This window comes from Gossypium hirsutum, chromosome A01 (genome assembly GCF_007990345.1).
Source record: "Gossypium hirsutum isolate 1008001.06 chromosome A01, Gossypium_hirsutum_v2.1, whole genome shotgun sequence".
NCBI lineage: Eukaryota > Viridiplantae > Streptophyta > Magnoliopsida > Malvales > Malvaceae > Gossypium > Gossypium hirsutum.
In genome coordinates, this window is record NC_053424.1 from 105,291,704 (window position 1) to 105,314,021 (window position 22,318).

General features: G+C 29.6%; 1 protein-coding gene and 1 long non-coding RNA gene across 2 annotated transcripts; both read right to left on the reverse strand.

The window, feature by feature from the left end:
* Positions 1–2,497: 2,497 nt before the first annotated feature.
* LOC107943849 (dirigent protein 15) lies at positions 2,498–3,278 on the reverse strand. The gene has a single exon (XM_016877665.2). The coding sequence runs from the start codon at positions 3,185–3,187 to the stop codon at positions 2,621–2,623; it is 567 nt and encodes a 188-aa protein (XP_016733154.2). The 5' UTR covers positions 3,188–3,278; the 3' UTR covers positions 2,498–2,620.
* Positions 3,279–6,200: 2,922 nt separating this feature from the next.
* On the reverse strand, positions 6,201–8,428 carry LOC121229060 (uncharacterized). The gene is made up of 3 exons (XR_005926497.1): positions 8,063–8,428; positions 7,578–7,650; positions 6,201–7,447 (listed from the first exon to the last, which is right to left on the reverse strand). It is a non-coding gene; the product is annotated as an uncharacterized lncRNA (long non-coding RNA).
* Between the last annotated feature and the right edge of the window lie 13,890 nt (positions 8,429–22,318).

A 22,318-nucleotide genomic window follows, 5' to 3' on the forward strand; every position in this document is an offset into this window, starting at 1 on the left:
AAAATATGAGTACAAAACTTTATTTTAAGTCGTTACTCAATGTTTAAAAGATAAACTATTTATATACAAATATACATTTAATTTTAAATCTAAAAATATACAGATTAACGATTAAAGCGTTGTTACTTAATTTAAAAATAATTATACGTTTAAAAAATCAAAAACTATTTATAAAATAGCATTACATTAAAACAATAAAAAAAATCAAACTATGAAAACGTTATCATCATGGTCATCTCATTTGAAAAAAAAAAAATCAAGCATGAGGACTTTGATATTTGAAATTAAAGGTTACTTCAAATTTATCCAATGTGTCGGTCAAGATAATAACTAAGGTGCTATAGGGTGGCCTAAGTCTTAACATCGAAAATTTTCTAGTCTTTTATATGGTCTGTTTGAAAAATATGTGATGGAGGAAAGAAAAATAAAAGGGTTAAAGAGTAAGATTTGACGTGAAACATTTTATTATATATAAACAACATGTTAGAGTAGTAAAAGACAAATCAATAAGTTTTTATTATATAGGCAAGGACCAAGCCAGGAATTTGATATGGGTAACAAATAAAATTATAAAATTTTTAGGGTTAAAGGTAAAAATTATGTTTATAATTGGTTTATATTAAATGTTCGATAAAAGAAAGGGATTAGATTTGACAATAGCCGATTTAATCAAGGGTAGTTCATTTTAAGTCATAATGTTGAATTTAGCTATCAAACATCTACATTTTGTTTTTATCAATTTGGCTCTAATTCCGTTTTAAATTAAATTTGACCATTAATATTACAAAAAAAGTCAAATTACTTTTTTTTAACGGAAATGCTGACTAGAACATTAATTTTATAATGATGTTGGTGTGGTAACTCACGTGATACTCCATATATATTTCATACTGACATGTCATTATTTTTTTTATATGTTATATCAATAAATAATTTTAAATTATAAAAATATTTAAAAAATAAAAAAAAATTCAAAAAAATATAAAATATAAAAAAGTCATAAAAATTCAAAAAAATTAAAATACATATGAATTATCATACATGGGTGATGTTTAAAAATTTAGTGTTTTAATTGATATTTTTATTAAAAATAACAATTTAACTATTTTTTAAAATTTTAAAATTAAATTAAATTTATTTTAAAATTGAAAGTGAAATTTAACTTAAAAAACACAACACAAATTAACAACAAAAAGATTTGACGACTGTAATTTATAATGACCGTAGACTTGAGTAGCCCCACATGCACGAAAGCTTTCTGAATCATGATTACTTGTATTTATTTCTATAAGTTTTCTAGTACATTAAACTATTTATATAATTATTATATATAATTTCTGTAATATATTTTCTTTAGTTATAATAATTTATTTCTATATCATAATTTGGTGGTTCGAGGGAATGACGGAAATTTCTTTTTGATATCGAATTTGAGTTATAAATTCTTGTTATATCGTTCTATTTTTTAAATACATGGCATCTCGAGAAATTATTTGAGAAAGACCAATGGATGGTTCTCCATTCCATATCACTAGGCTGGTCATTAAGTAACCAGCCACCTGTGTACTCCGCTTGTTATTAGGTCATTCGTTTCTAGGGACCACTGAAGCATAACAATCTCATATTACTTATGTTAGAGCAGTATCACACTTGGTTGACTACACGAGATGGTTACCACCTGTACTGTCGATGAAGTAGCGCCACCAAGCAAGAGACCCTTCCCCTGTAAATACCTTGAAGAACAATGAAGAAGGGAATTTTGACCACACGAGATGGTCTCCTTTGCCTTCACAACCACCGTACTCCTTTTCCACTCCTCTCCTGTTTTGGCTCTCTACTTATTTAGGTGAACCGACCTTTTTGTCCCCACCACCTTCTGCTCCTTATTGTATCAAGAATTCTTAAGAGAGTTAATATGTGATTTTACCATTGTATTAATATAAAATTTTACAAATTTTTGAGGGATTAAACTATTAACTTTTCATTCTTAAAGGGGCATAATTGAATTTTAAATTTTAAAAGAATCAAAATAAAATTTTACCGTTCAATCAATTTAAAATATTATAAATTTTTAAGAGATCGAGAAAACAATTTTCCATTTTGACAGGAGGCAAAGGCACTTGTTGGTCACAAAGATCAAGATTTAACCGCTCAAGTGATAAAACAAGAATCAAGGTGTTGCCCCCAAAATGATACAATTGCAATTAGATCCCTTCAAAAATTATAATTTTAAAAATTAATATAATAGTAAAATAAAAATGGGTAACTCCCTATCTAACAATAAAATTATTTGACTACGTAGTTTATTAAAGAGTGCAACATGAAACGATTTTCACTTTTGTATTCGAGTCCTGAGTGGCACAATTTTCACCAGCTACTTCAAAACCTTTTATATATTTTGATTCAAGACGGTTATTTCCTTATAAGACTTTTGACAGGTATAAATAAATATCATATAATATAAACACAAAAAAAAAGTTTGGAAAAAACAAGATAATTAATATAATTAATATTCGATCACTAGCTTTATTCCCCCAGTAATTCTTCACGGAATTGAATTACAACAATTATTGAGGTCCATTTTTTTGGATTGAAATTTGTATTCTACTATTGATCTGGTTTAGTAATGGTACAAAGTAACATTGTACTCGAGAATAACATCCCCTGTCGTCAAATTTGCAAAATTGATTTGAGTTAGGGCAAATCCTTGGGCCATTCTAAACGCACCTCTCCCTCCTACAATAGCCAATTCACGAATTGCATCTGAGGATGAACTCCTTGAGATTAAACTAAAAGAGCTCCCATTGAACCTACCACTCGTAAATGCGAAATCAGCGTACATAACTGAAATAAACACGGCAGGGTCTCGACTGGACGATACATAGAGTCCTTGAGCGTTTCCAATCAACATTGATGTTGGTTCAGGCCCTACAGTAAGAGGGTCATTAATTGCAAACAATGTGCCAAACCCGAATGGGGATGCTTGTGTGATGTTGGGACGGGCTATGACGACTGCACTGGGGTTTTCACCACTGACGGTATCATGAAGGAAGAAGTGGAGTCGGGTCATCTTTTCTGCCCGCTGAGCAACTCGTGTAATAGTTCTTGAGTAGTATTGGCCATAGACTGGCGCTATAGTAAGGCAAAATATCATTGCCAGTGCAAGTATATTGTGTTCCTTCTCCATTTTTCTTCTCAATATTTTTACCTCAATTATATTTGGGTTTTTGCTTCTTTGTTGTATACACCTCACAAACTCCTTTATATAGAATTTGGGTTGGATGTTTATTCCATCTTTTCATACTAGACTATTTTGTGAAGGCTGAAATTGATATTCCTCTCATTTTCTTTCCATAAATTAGGTCAAATGAATTCTAGAATAAACAATATGATAATGATCAAAGATATAACAATGGGTGTTTCGACATTGGCATAAAAGTGACTGATTAGTCAAAACAGAATACAAATCAAACTAAAATAATGTCATATTTATTAATTATATATATATATATATGCATTTGTGATATATAATTTTATACATTGTAAGTATTTTTTTTTTCTCAGTCAAATGATTACAATAAAAAAAGCTGGGAACACCCGACCCATACCAGATCAAATAAGAAAAAACAGCAGCCAATCAAGCCAAAATTGAACGCAACAATAGAATCAAAACAAAGTTACCAATAAGCTCCAAATCTGCTTTAGCCAAATCAACCGTTATTCCAATTTTACCATGATAAGTGACATCAAATTGACACTCATCCTCTTGCCACAAGTAAGTAAATAAGAGGACAACATATTTCAAGAGCTTTTTATAAAAATAAACTAATAAAGAAAAGAGATAAAATTAAACTTAATTTACCATAATCTTTTAGGAAATGTGATGTAACCCTAATATATTTAATATGAGCTCTCTCCAAACTACGTTCTTTATAAATAACTATCAATTAACCGCTCAAAGGTGAATAAACAATAAAATTATTTCACAGAAAAGTTCCTTGGAATGAACGTATTCATAAAACTTAAATCACATTTTTTTCTAAGTAAAATGAGATAAAAAAAATTTAAATTCAAAAACTTTCTCTTCAAGTTTTTCTCCATGACTTTTCAAACACAATATCTCCAATATTTATTTTCAACGATTTTCCAAAATGACTTTCAAATTTTAAAATATTTATAAAAATTCCAAACTTTATATTTTTAAAAAATTTTAAAAATATAAAAAATATATAAAGAAAATTAAAATTTTGAAATTATTCTAAAATAATAATTTTGGAAGCTAAATAAGATAATTAATTATTCAAGTTTATGATACTAAAGTATCGTATTTTTTATTATTTTGATTTGAAAATTTTTTTCTAACATATATGATTTCAAAATTTTGTGTTCTAACATGAAATTAGTTACACCATAACAAGATTTTAATTTGACATATTTAATTTTTTAATTTATCTCAAACAATTTCAATCGATTCGACTCGAACACTCACCCCTATCCCAGCCTTTATATTATCTCCATGTTTTATCTTAATGTCTTACATTTAGACTAGGACTCTTCAAAGCTAGATAAAGCTCTTCAAGTATCATACTCAAAATAAAACTGTCATATTAAAGTCTTATTATGTTTTTACTGCTTATAATAAAAATAAATACTAAGTCAAAAATTATCAACCGAAGATTTAATTGGGACATAAGTTGTGATTTTAAATATGGTCACAATCGAAAGTAAAATTTACTCTATAACTTGATTCCTAACACAGAGATTATTTTAAAAATAACAAATAATTTTGAATTAAATTAAATTAACATACTTACTAGTTTAATTAATTTTATAATGGAAAATGGAGAACAATGATATGTTTTTGGATTTCATAGTGAAAAATCGTAGAAATAACCGTGGTTGGTAAATATTAAACAAGCAATTTATTTATTAAATTTTTCAGAGGCAACAAATAATAAGTACAAGAAATTCTAACAAGATTTCCAACTTTAAACTTTTCTTTTGAAATAAGTAATAAAAAATAAATTAAATTGAAATACTGGTGTCAATATTCAGATACTTTGTTGACCATCCAGTTCAATTTTCCGCCATCCCAGGTGGGCTGCTGTCGTGGTAGCCATGACCGCAGTCTTTGCCCCTACTTTTGTTGCAAATGGTTCCTTCACTGTGACAACAGCCCCCTCGTGTCCAAGGCCTAATGCCATGATTATTTGTATTTATTTATAACAACTTTTTGTTACATTCATTAACCTATCTATATAATTATAAATAAAAAATTTATTCCATACATTTTGAAAGTTATAAACATTCGATGTTATTTTGAAGAGAATAATATGAAACTATTCTCGCTTTTTTCATTGAGTTTTGAGTTCCAAAATTTTCGGAAAGGATAAATAAAAGTTAAATATATATACTAACAGTACAAGAGTTTGGAAAAACATGATAAATAGTATAATTGATATCGGATCACCAGCTTTACTCCCTTCGCGGGATGAATTCGGGATGAATTACAACAATTATTAATATTTATTTTTTAGTCTTATTATTAGATTTTTGTATTAGGCAATCAATCTGATTCCGTAATGGTACAAAGTAACATTGCATTCGAGAATAACATCCCTTGTCGTCATTTTTATAAAATTGAGCTGAGTTAGAGCAAACCCTCTTGCCAACCTAAACACACCTCTCCTCTAATTTCTTGAACCTAGCCTAGACGTTGGGCTAGATTGATAAAATTACATGAGTCACCGAAATGGTTAAGTTAACTTATGTTACCTTTGAAGACTTTAAATAAACTCATTTTAAAGAAAAACCGTAGTTATACTTTTGTGTTAGTTTAAAACATTCATTTATTAGGTCAACTGCACTTAAGATTCATTTTATTATTGATAGTATTATTTTAGAAAAACTATTTGTTTGCCGCTTATCTTTGTAAAAACTCGATGTTAAACTAATGCAACAGAAAATACAAATTTTCAAGTCATTTTTGGAAACCTAGCTACCTTATAGATTTGTTCTTTATAAATAACTCCTTTGCAATGTAGCGGAAACTAGGGAACAATGTCAAATTTTACTTAAGTTCGATATCATGCATTTTCTGGTTATTATGTTTAAGTATTCCATACATGCAAAAATCCCCAAATGAAAAGTTACCAAGCCACAGACCAGAAATAATTAAAAATTACAAACTAAAACCAATATAGACTGAATAATACTTATTAAAAATAGTCCAAGGTCCAAGATGATTCTCCGTACGCTGAGTCTGATTCTAATTTCAAGGTTAAAGTTAAACACTATGAGGGGTGAGCTTACGAAAGCTCAATGTGAGTTGAACAATTATTTAAACGGGCATAAATATTAAATATAGTGAAACATGTTAGCATTAACAGAAGAACACATAACCATCATTGGAATTACATACCATTACATAGTCATTATCAAATCGATGTTAAATGGTATATGGGCATGGGTCATCATTCATTTGAATAACAATCATTAAGTTTAATACCATTCAATACAACACAATACAATACATAGCATAAATCAATAACATTTGAGTATGTCGTGACCATGATGCAATGCAAAAAGGTTCCTAGCCAAACCATCCACTACACACCACGAGTTCCCTAGAACCCGTCTGCTAAACTCCAACGAATGTGAGCATAGCTCGATGTAGTAAAACCGCTTAATAACAATAATGCAGTAAAACTACCAAATAAAAAATAATGTGATATAATCATCCATCCCCTCGGTACTCCAAATACAGTGCACTAACTATGAATAAATGCAAACTTAATATGCCGCCGATACTTCACGGAGCTTTTCCGTCAACCACAAAATATTCCATCCCAATGCACATGCAATATGTCATACAATCTTATACATAGCCATAATTTAATACTTTTCACATTTAATTGACATGTTCAACATGCCAACCATAATCAAATACTTTCAGTGAATGGAACCAATATTCCAACTTTCAATTTACCATTAAGATGGTATCATTCAACATTACACTATTTCACATACTTTTACAAATTTCCATTGTGCATGTATAGCAACTTTTCCATTATAACATAGCAAATTTTTCATGCAGTTATATCATGCATAAACTCATATTTCAGCAAATCAAGCTATACATACAACCAATCTCATACCAAATAACACAATCGTGCATCACAATATCAATCACATAATCACACTGTCAAACTAGCAAATTTGATAACACATTAATCTTTTAGGGCTCAAAATGTACCTGATTCAGCTATTTACAAAATTAATTATTTGGCTATTAAGCCAACCCAATCAGCAAGCTAAATCATCAAATATAATATGGTAATTATCATTATCAAACAAGTTTATGAGTTTAGGACCCACACCTTATTTTACGCTTTTTCGCAGCACACTAGCGAATCTTCCGATTTCTTTAATAAACCTTAAAATGAACCTAAATTAAAAATCAATATAAATTCAATTAATTCACCTCTTAAACAGTCCCCTAAACACTCACTTATGGGTTCAAACCAATCATCACAATTACTATTATTTTACGAATCCAAACTAGTTCGATTTCTTACACTATTTTGATGCAAATTGTACGCGTGAATGTCTTTTGGCTTTACGGTTTATTTGGGGCGTTCGAGTCAGCACCTAACACATTTACATATTGGAAAATCAGTAACCAATATTGATTAAAATCCTTCATTTAATCAATATATAACCTTTACCCAATAACTATGTCGAAACAACAAACTAGTTTGCATTTAATCGCATTTACACTTCCCCATTTATGAGATCCGAATGGCCAATTGATCAAGAACGTTTTTCCCTAATTGATATGTAATTAAAGGCTAACTAGGAAGCCCCCTTTCTTGCAGTTAGGCACATGCACCACCACCCATGGTAGCCAAAATTAGGGTTGATTCAAGAGCGATTTTGAAATCCTTTTAAAAGTTGGAAAAATAACTTTGAAATCTTTAAAATTCTCCCAAATTCCAGATCTAGAAATTTAGGTTTTTAATTGACAAGATTAATTCAAAATTGTAGAAAAAGGAGATCTTACACAAGCTAGTTGAGAGAGACGGCAATAGCTCTTTCTTGGCAATGCTTGAAATTGATCTAGGAGTTTAAGATTTCAGATTTGGGGCTGATTTAATTGAGGAAAAATGATAGCAATATGGTAAAGGATATGATGCACAATCTTGAGGAAAAAAATAAAAAGTAAGAGATGATAAAACTAGGTGTTATGGTTGACAACAACAATGGAAGAAGAAAGAAAAATTAAAGATCAAGGAAGATAGGGGAGGGGAGGAATGGCTAGGGTCAGGAAAAATAGAAAAAAAAAAGCTGATCATTCAGTGTAAAATTAACATTTATACCTAGGTTAAAAGGGCATGGATGGCACATACATTAATTAAACATATAACACATAATAATAATTTAAGATATAACTAATATAATTTTTCACATTTAAATAAATCTATAAATAATGAATTAACCATTATACGAACTTACCTCGACAAAAACAATTGTAAAAACAATTGTAAATAATAATGGACTCAGGCCTTTTCCATAGGGGCTGTTACCACTCTTAAAGAAGGTATTTGCAACAAAACTAAGCAGTGGCAAAGGTTGTGGTCATGGCTAAATTTATCAGTTAAGTTAATTCTCAAAGTTGATTCATTTCTCTTCTTTTTTGTGCTTTTTCAATTTTTCTCTCAAATTTCATTGAAATTAATTTTCATAATATTTATTTCAAAAGAAATAAAATCATAGTACTGATAAATTACAAAATATGAGTACAGAACTTTATTTTAAGCCGTTACTCAATGTTTAAAAGATAAACTATTTATATACAAATATATATTTAATTTTAAATCTAAAAATATATAGATTAACGATTAAAGAGTTGTTACTTAATTTAAAAATAATTATACGTTTAAAAAATCAAAAACTATTTATGAAATAGCATTACATTAAAACAATAAAAAAAATCAAACTATGAAAACGTTATCATCATGGTCATCTCATTTGGAAAAAAAAAAATTAAGCATGAGGACTTTGATATTTGAAATTAAAGGTTACTTCATATTTATCCAATGTGTCGGTCAAGATAATAACTAAGGTGCTATAGGGTGGCTTAAGTCTTAACATCGAAAATTTTCTAGTCTTTTATATGGTCTGTTTGAAAAATATGTGATGGAGGAAAGAAAAATAAAAGGGTTAAAGAGTAAGATTTGACGTGAAACATTTTATTATATAAACAACATGTTAGAGTAGTAAAAGACAAATCAATAAGTTTTTATTATATAGGCAAGGACCAAGCCAGGAATTTGATATGGGTAACAAATAAAATTATAAAATTTTTAGGGTTAAAGGTAAAAATTATGTTTATAATTGGTTTATATTAAATGTTCGATAAAAGAAAGGGATTAGATTTGACAATAGCCGATTTAATCAAGGGAAGTTCATTTTAAGTCATAATGTTGAATTTAGCTATCAACATCTACATTTTGTTTTTATCAATTTGGCTCTAATTCCTTTCTAAATAAAATTTGACCATTAATATTACAAAAAAAGTCAAATTACTTTTTTTTAACGGAAATGCTGACTAGAACATTAATTTTATAATGATGTTGGTGTGGTAACTCACGTGGTACTCCATATATACTTTATACTGACATATCATTATTTGTCTTCTATGTCATATCAATAAATAATTTTAAATTATAAAAATATTTAAAAAATAAAAAAATTCAAAAATATAAAAAATATAAAAAAGTCATAAAAATTCAAAAAAATTAAAATACATATGAATTATCATGCATGGGTGATGTTTAAAAATTTAGTGTTTTAATTGATATTTTCATTAAAAAATAACAATTTAACTATTTTTAAAATTTTAAAATTAAATTAAATTTATTTTAAGATTGAAAGTGAAATTTAACTTAAAAAACACAACACAAATTAACAACAAAAAGATTTGACGACTGTAATTTATAATGACCGTAGCCTTGAGTAGCCCCACATGCACGAAAGCTTTCTGAATCCATGATTACTTGTATTTATTTCTATAAGGTTTCTAGTACATTAAACTATTTATATAATTATTAATATAATTTCTCTAATATATTTTCTTTAGTTATAATAATTTATTTCTATATCATAATTTGGTGGTTCGAGGGAATGATGTAAATTTCTTTTTGATATATGTCGAAACCATTTTTAAATCGAGTTTTAGAAAATGAGAATCGACTTTAAGAAAAACGAAAACGGGAGTCGCCACCAATTTTTTTAGGTGTGATTGGATCACCTTATAAAATGTTTTGTTTTAAAACATTAATTTTGGTCTACGAAAGTCGAGAAAACGGATTCGGGAGTCGGTTAAGTACGAGGAAGGGTTAACACCCTCGTAACGCCCAAAAATTGGTACCTAATTGATTATCAAGTGTCTTTAATGTCGAAAATTTGAAAGTTTTAAGATGCAAACCTCTTTTAATTAGAATGTCTCAATTTTGAAAATTAAGGCTCACTTATTTTAAACGAGTCAAAATATCACATCTAGTAGGTTAGGACGCAACATTTTAAAACCTTCGAAACTAAGCTCGTCTTTCGAAAATTTCTATCTCGAAACAACAAAACGCCATATCCAGTAAGTTAGGACACTATGTTTTGAAATCTCGAAATAATTGTTTAAGTTTTGAAAACTCAAAATCAGTTAGAAAGGTGCTTGACTATTTGAATTCAACGAGAAAAGTCGCAACCCAATAAGTTAGGGCACTACCTTTCTCGAAGTTTTCAAACATCAAGCATTGCCTTTTTTTAAAAAAAAAACCTTGGAATATTATTTTAAATGACGTTTTAGGATGACATATTAATGCATCATGAAGCATAGATGTACAAAATATTCTAACATTTCCATACAAACATAAATAATATCATTAAGACAAAACTAAATAACATGAACATACGTTTAATGAAAAAAATCATACTAGGGTAAATATAAGATAATAAACAAATAAAAATATGAGTAAACTAAAAGAAAAACATAATACATGCAAAAATTATACAACAATATATATCATAAAATAGCATATAAAAGAAATAATTAAATATAGCATATAAAAAAATGAAACTATGCACAAATAAGATAGATGACATACACTAAAAAATGAATAAATAGAACATTTACAAATTATAAAAATATAATGCAATAGTTCAAAATACATGAAATGATAATATAATATATATACATGCATAGAAAATATATATTTGAAAATAAACTATATAAAAAGGTTAAATATTATAATATATAAAATACATAATCAAATGTATAAAAGATAGGAATAAATATACATATTTGAAAAATGAAGAAATTAAAATAAAAAAGGGTTGAAAAACTAAGATAGACGAAAAATAAAATAAGAACAAACCAGAGAGAGTAAGAACGAAAGAGGGAGAGAAATTTAAGTGAATGCTCTCAAGAATTCTTATTGCTTCCCAAAACTCAAGTGATTTACAATGAAGGGAGAGACCTCTATTTATAGTTGAGCCTCCCAAAATCCAACGGTACAGATCAATTACATCAACGGTTAAGATTAAAGGATATCTACAAATTAAATCTCCAAGATTACAAGATCATATCCTCAAGATTGCATATCATATCTAAGATTGTATCATATCTAATATTGCATATCATATCTAAGATTGCATATCCTTAAAGATTATATTTCTATATGAGTCAAGCTCATAGATGGACCTTCAATCTTTTCAAGTAATGGGTCATTTTGATTGGGCCAAATTATATGTTTGTAATTTTGTACTGGACTTGGACTTTGTTTTTTTTTTGAACTTATTTCTGGGCCCGGGCAAAATTGAGTGTCTACAGCTGCCCGTCTTTACTCATTGCTGTGTAGCAGGGATAGAGCAAAGACTATAAAAGGACCAATTTTGCCCGGGCTCACCGAGTCTTGAGTTCTTGATCCTTGATCTTCTTTAAATGGCCTCTTAACGGCTTCAATCTGCTTCACTGCAACTCAGGAAGGCGATATCTGCTATCTTTGATCTGCTCATCGTCTAATACAGAGAAGCCAAATCTATTATCTTCGATCTGTTCTCTGACAATATAGAGGGCCAAATCATCTTAGATCTGCTTCAGCGTAAACACGTAAAAGCCAAATCTGATGGAGGAAAGAAAAATAAAAGGGTTAAAGAGTAAGATTTGACGTGAAACATTTTATTATATAAACAACATGTTAGAGTAGTAAAAGACAAATCAATAAGTTTTTATTATATAGGCAAGGACCAAGCCAGGAATTTGATATGGGTAACAAATAAAATTATAAAATTTTTAGGGTTAAAGGTAAAAATTATGTTTATAATTGGTTTATATTAAATGTTCGATAAAAGAAAGGGATTAGATTTGACAATAGCCGATTTAATTAAGGGTAGTTCATTTTAAGTCATAATGTTGAATTTAGCTATCAACATCTACATTTTGTTTTTATCAATTTGGCTCTAATTCCGTTTTAAATTAAATTTGACCATTAATATTACAAAAAAAGTCAAATTACTTTTTTTTTAACGGAAATGCTGACTAGAACATTAATTTTATAATGATGTTGGTGTGGTAACTCACGTGGTACTCCATATATATTTCATACTGACATGTCATTATTTTTTTATATGTCATATCAATAAATAATTTTAAATTATAAAAATATTTAAAAATATAAAAATTCAAAAAATATAAAATATAAAAAAGTCATAAAAATTCAAAAAAATTAAAATACATATGAATTATCATACATGGGTGATGTTTAAAAATTTAGTGTTTTAATTGATATTTTTATTAAAAAATAACAATTTAACGATTTTTTAAAATTTTAAAATTAAATTAAATTTATTTTAAAATTGAAAGTGAAATTTAACTTAAAAAACACAACACAAATTAACAACAAAAAGATTTGACGACTGTAATTTATAATGACCGTAGCCTTGAGTAGCCCCACATGCACGAAAGCTTTCTGAATCCATGATTACTTGTATTTATTTCTATAAGTTTTCTAGTACATTAAACTATTTATATAATTATTAATATAATTTCTCTAATATATTTTCTTTAGTTATAATAATTTATTTCTATATCATAATTTGGTGGTTCGAGGGAATGATGTAAATTTCTTTTTGATATATGTCGAAACCATTTTTAAATCGAGTTTTAGAAAATGAGAATCGACTTTAAGAAAAACGAAAACGGGAGTCGCCACCAATTTTTTTAGGTGTGATTGGATCACCTTATAAAATGTTTTATTTTAAAACATTAATTTTGGTCTACGAAAGTCGAGAAAACGGATTCGGGAGTCGGTTAAGTACGAGGAAGGGTTAGCACCCTCGTAACGCCCAAAAATTGGTACCTAATTGATTATCAAGTGTCTTTAATGTCGAAAATTTGAAAGTTTTAAGATGCAAACCTCTTTTAATTAGTATGTCTCAATTTTGAAAATTAAGGCTCACTTATTTTAAACGAGTCAAAATATCACATCTAGTAGGTTAGGACGCAACATTTTAAAACCTTCGAAACTAAGCTCGTCTTTCGAAAATTTCTATCTCGAAACAACAAAACGCCATATCCAGTAAGTTAGGACACTATGTTTTGAAATCTCGAAATAATTGTTTAAGTTTTGAAAACTCAAAATCAGTTAGAAAGGTGCTTGACTATTTGAATTCAACGAGAAAAGTCGCAACCCAATAAGTTAGGGCACTACCTTCTCGAAGTTTTCAAACATCAAGCATTGCCTTTTTTTAAAAAAAACATTGGAATTTTATTTTAAATGACGTTTTAGGATGACATATTAATGCATCATGAAGCATAGATGTACAAAATATTCTAACATTTCCATACAAACATAAATAATATCATTAAGACAAAACTAAATAACATGAACATACGTTTAATGAAAAAAATCATACTAGGGTAAATATAAGATAATAAACAAATAAAAATATGAGTAAACTAAAAGAAAAACATAATACATGCAAAAATTATACAACAATATATATCATAAAATAGCATATAAAAGAAATAATTAAACATAGCATATAAAAAAATGAAACTATGCACAAATAAGATAGATGACATACACTAAAAAATGAATAAATAGAACATTTACAAATTATAAAAATATAATGGAATAGTTCAAAATACATGAAATGATAATATAATATATATACATGCATAGAAAATATATATTTGAAAATAAACTATATAAAAAGGTTAAATATTATAATATATAAAATACATAATCAAATGTATAAAAGATAGGAATAAATATACATATTTGAAAAATGAAGAAATTAAAATAAAAAAGGGTTGAAAAACTAAGATAGACGAAAAATAAAATAAGAACAAACCAGAGAGAGTAAGAATGCAAGAGGGAGAGAAATTTAAGTGAATGCTCTCAAGAATTCTTATTGCTTCCCAAAACTCAAGTGATTTACAATGAAGGGAGAGACCTCTATTTATAGGTGAGCCTCCCAAAATCCAACGGTACAGATCAATTACATCAACGGTTAAGATTAAAGGATATCTACAAATTAAATCTCCAAGATTACAAGATCATATCCTCAAGATTGCATATCATATCTAAGATTGTATCATATCTAATATTGCATATCATATCTAAGATTGCATATCCTTAAAGATTATATTTCTATATGAGTCAAGCTCATAGATGGACCTTCAATCTTTTCAAGTAATGGGTCATTTTGATTGGGCCAAATTATATGTTTGTAATTTTGTACTGGACTTGGACTTTGTTTTTTTTTTTGAACTTATTTCTGGGCCCGGGCAAAATTGAGTGTCTACAGCTGCCCGTCTTTACTCATTGCTGTGTAGCAGGGATAGAGCAAAGACTATAAAAGGACCAATTTTGCCCGGGCTCACCGAGTCTTGAGTTCTTGATCCTTGATCTTCTTTAAATGGCCTCTTAACGGCTTCAATCTGCTTCACTGCAACTCAGGAAGGCGATATCTGCTATCTTTGATCTACTCCTCGTCTAATACAGAGAAGCCAAATCTGTTATCTTCGATCTGTTCTCTGACAATATAGAGGGCCAAATCATCTTAGATCTGCTTCAGCGTAAACACGCAAAAGCTAAATCTGATGGAGGGAAGAAAAATAAAAGGGTTAAAGAGTAAGATTTGACGTGAAACATTTTATTATATAAACAACATGTTAGAGTAGTAAAAGACAAATCAATAAGTTTTTATTATATAGGCAAGGACCAAGCCAGGAATTTGATATGGGTAACAAATAAAATTATAAAATTTTTAAGGTAAAAATTATGTTTATAATTGGTTTATATTAAATGTTCGATAAAAGAAAGGGATTAGATTTGACAATAGCCGATTTAATTAAGGGTAGTTCATTTTAAGTCATAATGTTGAATTTAGCTATCAACATCTACATTTTGTTTTTATCAATTTGGCTCTAATTCCGTTTTAAATTAAATTTGACCATTAATATTACAAAAAAAGTCAAATTACTTTTTTTTAACGGAAATGCTGACTAGAACATTAATTTTATAATGATGTTGGTGTGGTAACTCACGTGGTACTCCATATATATTTCATACTGACATGTCATTATTTTTTTTATATGTCATATCAATAAATAATTTTAAATTATAAAAATATTTAAAAAATATAAAAAATTCAAAAAATATAAAATATAAAAAAGTCATAAAAATTCAAAAAAATTAAAATACATATGAATTATCATACATGGGTGATGTTTAAAAATTTAGTGTTTTAATTGATATTTTTATTAAAAAATAACAATTTAACTATTTTTTAAAATTTTAAAATTAAATTAAATTTATTTTAAAATTGAAAGTGAAATTTAACTTAAAAAACACAACACAAATTAACAACAAAAAGATTTGACGACTGTAATTTATAATGACCGTAGCCTTGAGTAGCCCCACATGCACGAAAGCTTTCTGAATCCATGATTACTTGTATTTATTTCTATAAGTTTTCTAGTACATTAAACTATTTATATAATTATTAATATAATTTCTCTAATATATTTTCTTTAGTTATAATAATTTATTTCTATATCATAATTTGGTGGTTCGAGGGAATGATGTAAATTTCTTTTTGATATATGTTGAAACCATTTTTAAATCGAGTTTTAGAAAATGAGAATCGACTTTAAGAAAAACGAAAACGGGAGTCGCCACCAATTTTTTTAGGTGTGATTGGATCACCTTATAAAATGTTTTGTTTTAAAACATTAATTTTGGTCTACGAAAGTCGAGAAAACGGATTCGGGAGTCGGTTAAGTACGAGGAAGGGTTAGCACCCTCGTAACGCCCAAAAATTGGTACCTAATTGATTATCAAGTGTCTTTAATGTCGAAAATTTGAAAGTTTTAAGATGCAAACCTCTTTTAATTAGAATGTCTCAATTTTGAAAATTAAGGCTCACTTATTTTAAACGAGTCAAAATATCACATCTAGTAGGTTAGGAAGCAACATTTTAAACCTTCGAAACTAAGCTCGTCTTTCGAAAATTTCTATCTCGAAACAACAAAACGCCATATCCAGTAAGTTAGGACACTATGTTTTGAAATCTCGAAATAATTGTTTAAGTTTTGAAAACTCAAAATCAGTTAGAAAGGTGCTTGACTATTTGAATTCAACGAGAAAAGTCGCAACCCAATAAGTTAGGGCACTACCTTTCTCGAAGTTTTCAAACATCAAGCATTGCCTTTTTTAAAAAAAAACATTGGAATTTTATTTTAAATGACGTTTTAGGATGACATATTAATGCATCATGAAGCATAGATGTACAAAATATTCTAACATTTCCATACAAACATAAATAATATCATTAAGACAAAACTAAATAACATGAACATACGTTTAATGAAAAAAATCATACTAGGGTAAATATAAGATAATAAACAAATAAAATATGAGTAAACTAAAAGAAAAACATAATACATGCAAAAATTATACAACAATATATATCATAAAATAGCATATAAAAGAAATAATTAAACATAGCATATAAAAAATGAAACTATGCACAAATAAGTAGATGACATACACTAAAAATGAATAAATAGAACATTTACAAATTATAAAAATATAATGCAATAGTTCAAAATACATGAAATGATAATATAATATATATACATGCATAGAAAATATATATTTGAAAATAAACTATATAAAAAGGTTAAATATTATAATATATAAAATACATAATCAAATGTATAAAAGATAGGAATAAATATACATATTTGAAAAATGAAGAAATTAAAATAAAAAAAAGGGTTGAAAAACTAAGATAGACGAAAAATAAAATAAGAACAAACCACAGAGAGTAAGAACGCAAGAGGGAGAGAAATTTAAGTGAATGCTCTCAAGAATTCTTATTGCTTCCCAAAACTCAAGTGATTTACAATGAAGGGAGAGACCTCTATTTATAGTTGAGCCTCCCAAAATCCAACGGTACAGATCAATTACATCAACGGTTAAGATTAAAGGATATCTACAAATTAAATCTCCAAGATTACAAGATCATATCCTCAAGATTGCATATCATATCTAAGATTGTATCATATCTAATATTGCATATCATATCTGAGATTGCATATCCTTAAAGATTATATTTCTATATGAGTCAAGCTCATAGATGGACCTTCAATCTTTTCAAGTAATGGGTCATTTTGATTGGGCCAAATTATATGTTTGTAATTTTGTACTGGACTTGGACTTTGTTTTTTTTTTTTGAACTTATTTCTGGGCCCGGGCAAAATTGAGTGTCTACAGCTGCCCGTCTTTACTCATTGCTGTGTAGCAGGGATAGAGCAAAGACTATAAAAGGACCAATTTTGCCCGGGCTCACCGAGTCTTGAGTTCTTGATCCTTGATCTTCTTTAAATGGCCTCTTAACGGCTTCAATCTGCTTCACTGCAACTCAGGAAGGCGATATCTGCTATCTTTGATCTACTCCTCGTCTAATACAGAGAAGCCAAATCTGTTATCTTCGATCTTTTTTCTGACAATATAGAGGGCCAAATCATCTTAGATCTGCTTCAGCGTAAACACGTAAAAGCCAAATCTGCTATATCTTCGATTTGCTCCTTATGAACACAAAGATGCCAAATCATCTTGGATCTGCTTCAGTAAAATCATATGAAGGTTAGATCTGCTATGTATCTGCTCTCCGTCGAAATGGAGATGCCAGATCTGTTATCTTGGATCTACTTTAGTGTGAGAACATCCGAAAGCCAAATCTACTATGTCTTCGATTTGCTCTCCGTCGAATATAGAGACGCCCGATCTGCTATCTTCGACTTGTTCCCTATCATTGCAGAGATACCAAATCATCTTGGACCCTACTGCTTAGGGGGTTAAGGTGCATCATCTTCGATCTGCTTCGCTACTGCTTAGGGATAAGATCTACAAATTTAACCTCTTACCCTACTCTTAGGGGATTAAGGTGGGTCTTCGATCTGCTCCACTACTGCTTAGGGAGATAAGATCTGCAAATTTAACCTGTTACCCTACTTCTTAGGGGATTAAGGCGAGTCGTCGTCGATCTGCTCCGCTACTGCTTAGGGAGATAAGATCTACGAACCTGTTACCCTACTGCTTAGGGGATTAAGGCGATTCTTCGATCTGCTCCACTACTGCTTAGGGAGATAAGATCTGCAAATTTAACCTGTTACCCTACCGCTTAGGGGATTAAGGCGAGTCTTCGATCTGCTCCACTACTGCTTAGGGAGATAAGATCTGCAAATTTAACCTGTTACCCTACTGCTTAGGGAATTAAGGCGAGTCTTCGATATGCTCCACTACTGCTTAGGGAGATAAGATCTACAAATTTAACCTGTTACCCTACTGCTTAGGGGATTAAGGCTGGTCTTTGATCTGCTCCACTACTGCTTAGGGAGATAAGATCTGCAAATTTAACCTGTTACCCTACTGCTTAGGGGATTAAGGCGAGTCTTCGATCTGCTCCACTACTGCTTAGGGAGATAAGATCTGCAAATTTAACCTGTTACCCTACTGCTTAGAGGATTAAGGCGAGTCTTCGATCTGCCCCACTACTGCTTAAGGAGATAAGATCTGCAAATTTAACTTGTTACCCTACTGCTTAGGGGATTAAGGCACTGAATTTTGTAATTTTCAATCAACCTTGCTACATTGTCCACTGGGGAATCCACCTGTAGAATTGATTTCCTGGAATTTATGCTTATGCCAAATAATTAAGATGCTATGATCGAAATGAGTCAAATGTTCCTAATTAGACATATTATGATGCAAAATGTTTATGAAAATAACTCCTATTTTGGACGTCATGACTCATTCATCTATCGAGCTTTCCACCTCGTTCTTCTCGACATATCAATCATACTCTGCTCGTATGCCTCGAATCTTCTCCATCAATTTGGTCTACCGTACCATTCCCCGAATGTTACGACCCACTGAAGATGTTTATAAAATGATCATTTCTTAAGATCAATATTGCTTAAAATGTCTAACCACCTTTTAGACTGAAGAAGAAAATCTCTCGAATATCTCCAACCCATACATATGAGAATTCCTTAAACAATTGTCTTGTTTCAGTTTCTTGTATTATTTAGAAATTTCCAGAGTAATATGCAAAACTTCGTTTGTGAAGATATTTTAGTTCATCTATCATTATTTCAATGCAACATGCTTTATGAATAATGGGAGACAAATAAATTGATCCTGAGGATAATTAGATTTGGACAAATTATTGGAAGGAATGCAAAAAGATTAACCTGAGAACATATCTTTGCGAAGAAAAAGAATCCAAAGATAGTAAATAGGACATAAATCAGATGCCCTAGATATCGCCGTTTGAGCGTCTATACACCAGCTCTATGAAGACTTTCTTGAGTTGAACATGTGTTTAAAAGATCAAAAGTAATTCGTTGATACCTCGATATGTAATATACTTCACTTCTCGTCGAATCCGGTATAACAAGGTCACTGCATGACTTTCTAAATTTGAGCTGCCCTTTCGGGTTTTCAACTCAAAACCCCTTTGGTCTCAAGGTGCCCTTTGCGGGTTTTCACCTTGGCCTCTCCATTTTTTTTCTTTTTTCTTTTTTTTTTCTCTTTTTCTTTTCTTTTTCCTTTTTTTTGAAATAGAAGTCCTAAAGTGCCCTTTGCGGGTTTTCACCTTGGCTTCCCTTCTCCTTCAGACAAAGTACTCATTGACCGAGTCCGAATTCACTGGATCAGATAAATTCTTCCTATCCATTTCTTGTCAAAATCAATGCACCTCTAGAGAAAGCCCTCTTCGCAACATATGGCCCTTCCCAATTTGGCATCCTTTTGCATGGGAAGGATCTCTTTTAGCACAAGGTTTCCTTTATGAAATTCTTTTGGACGAACCTTCTTTGTCATAAGTCTGTGTCATCTATTCTTGGTACATTTGCTTAGGATGAATACTTTCAAGTTAAGTTTACTAGAGGTATTCAATTCTTGACTCCATCAAAGCTTAGAGGAAAAATCTTGATTCATAAACCCATGAGAAAGGGATTGCCCTAGCAGCAGTCCTGGCTGTTGTTTGTCAAACCCTACAAAAAGATGGTTCAATGATTCTCAGCAGAAAAGAATGAATTGCTGACTTTATCCTTCAACCTGGAAAGCTGAGGTACAGGGATTACTCCCGGAACATACATCCCACCATGACTCGATGATGTTTCTAAAGCATCCCTAATCTTCATAAATTGCCCCCAACTGTGAAGCTGCCAAATGAGCCTAGCAAATAGGAGCCACAACAAATATGGCTGTGGTGCTCCTTTGATACATATAGGATAAATAATGAACAAACTATTGCAGATCATTAGCTGAAAACCCAGCCTAGTCTAAGAGAACGTGATAGTGGGTCTGCCTCGTGATTCCAATCATTCCAGCATGGGTACCAAGGTAAAAATCATTGTTCTTTGGATGACATACTTTGTTGTCAATGACAGTACCATGTAGCACATTCGAATAGTCAGTATGTAAATTTCTTTTTGATATCTGTCGAAACCATTTTTAAATCGAGTTTTGGAAAATGAGAATCAACTTTAAGAAAAACGAAAACGGGAGTCGCCACCAATCTTTTTAGGTGTGATTGGATCACCTTATAAAATGTTTTGTTTTAAAACATTAATTTTGGTCTACGAAAGTCGAGAAAATGGATTCGGGAGTCGGTTACGTACGAGGAAGGGTTAGCACCCTCGTAACGCCCAAAAATTGGTACCTAATTGATTATCAAGTGTCTTTAATGTTGGAAATTTGAAAGTTTTAAGATGCAAACCTCTTTTAATTAGAGTGTCTCAATTTTGAAAATTAAGGCTCACTTATTTTAAATGAGTCAAAACATCACATCTAGTAAGTTAGGACGCAACATTTTAAAACCTTCGAAACTAAGCTCGTCTTTCGAAATTTCTATCTCGAAACAACAAAACGCCATATCCAGTAAGTTAGGACACTATGTTTTGAAATCTCGAAATAATTGTTTAAGTTTTGAAAACTCAAAATCACTTAGAAGGGTGCTTGACTATTCGAATTCAACGAGAAAAGTCGCAACCCAGTAAGTTAGGGCACTACTTTTCTCGAAGTTTTCAAACATCAAGCATTGCCTTTTTTAAAAAAAAACATTGGAATTTTATTTTAAATGACGTTTTAGGATGACATATTAATGCATCATGAAGCATAGATGTACAAAATATTCTAACATTTCCATACAAACATAAATAATATTATTAAGACAAAACTAAATAACATGAACATACGTTTAATGAAAAAAATCATACTAGGGTAAATATAAGATAATAAACAAATAAAAATATGAGTAAACTAAAAGAAAAATATAATACATGCAAAAATTATACAACAATATATATCATAAAATAGCATATAAAAGAAATAATTAAACATAGCATATAAAAAAAATGAAACTATGCACAAATAAGATAGATGACATACACTAAAAAAATGAATAAATAGAACATTTACAAATTATAAAAATATAATGCAATAGTTCAAAATACATGAAATGATAATATAATATATATACATGCATAGAAAATATATATTTGAAAATAAACGATATAAAAAGGTTAAATATTATAATATATAAAATACATAATCAAATGTATAAAAGATAGGAATAAATATACATATTTGAAAAATGAAGAAATTAAAATAAAAAAAAGGGTTGAAAAACTAAGATAGACGAAAAATAAAATAAGAACAATCCACAGAGAGTAAGAACG

Coding starts and splice junctions, on each gene's coding strand:
- LOC107943849 (XM_016877665.2), bottom strand. CDS start 3,187: ATGGAGAAGGAACACAATATACTTGCACTGGCAATGATATTTTGCCTT.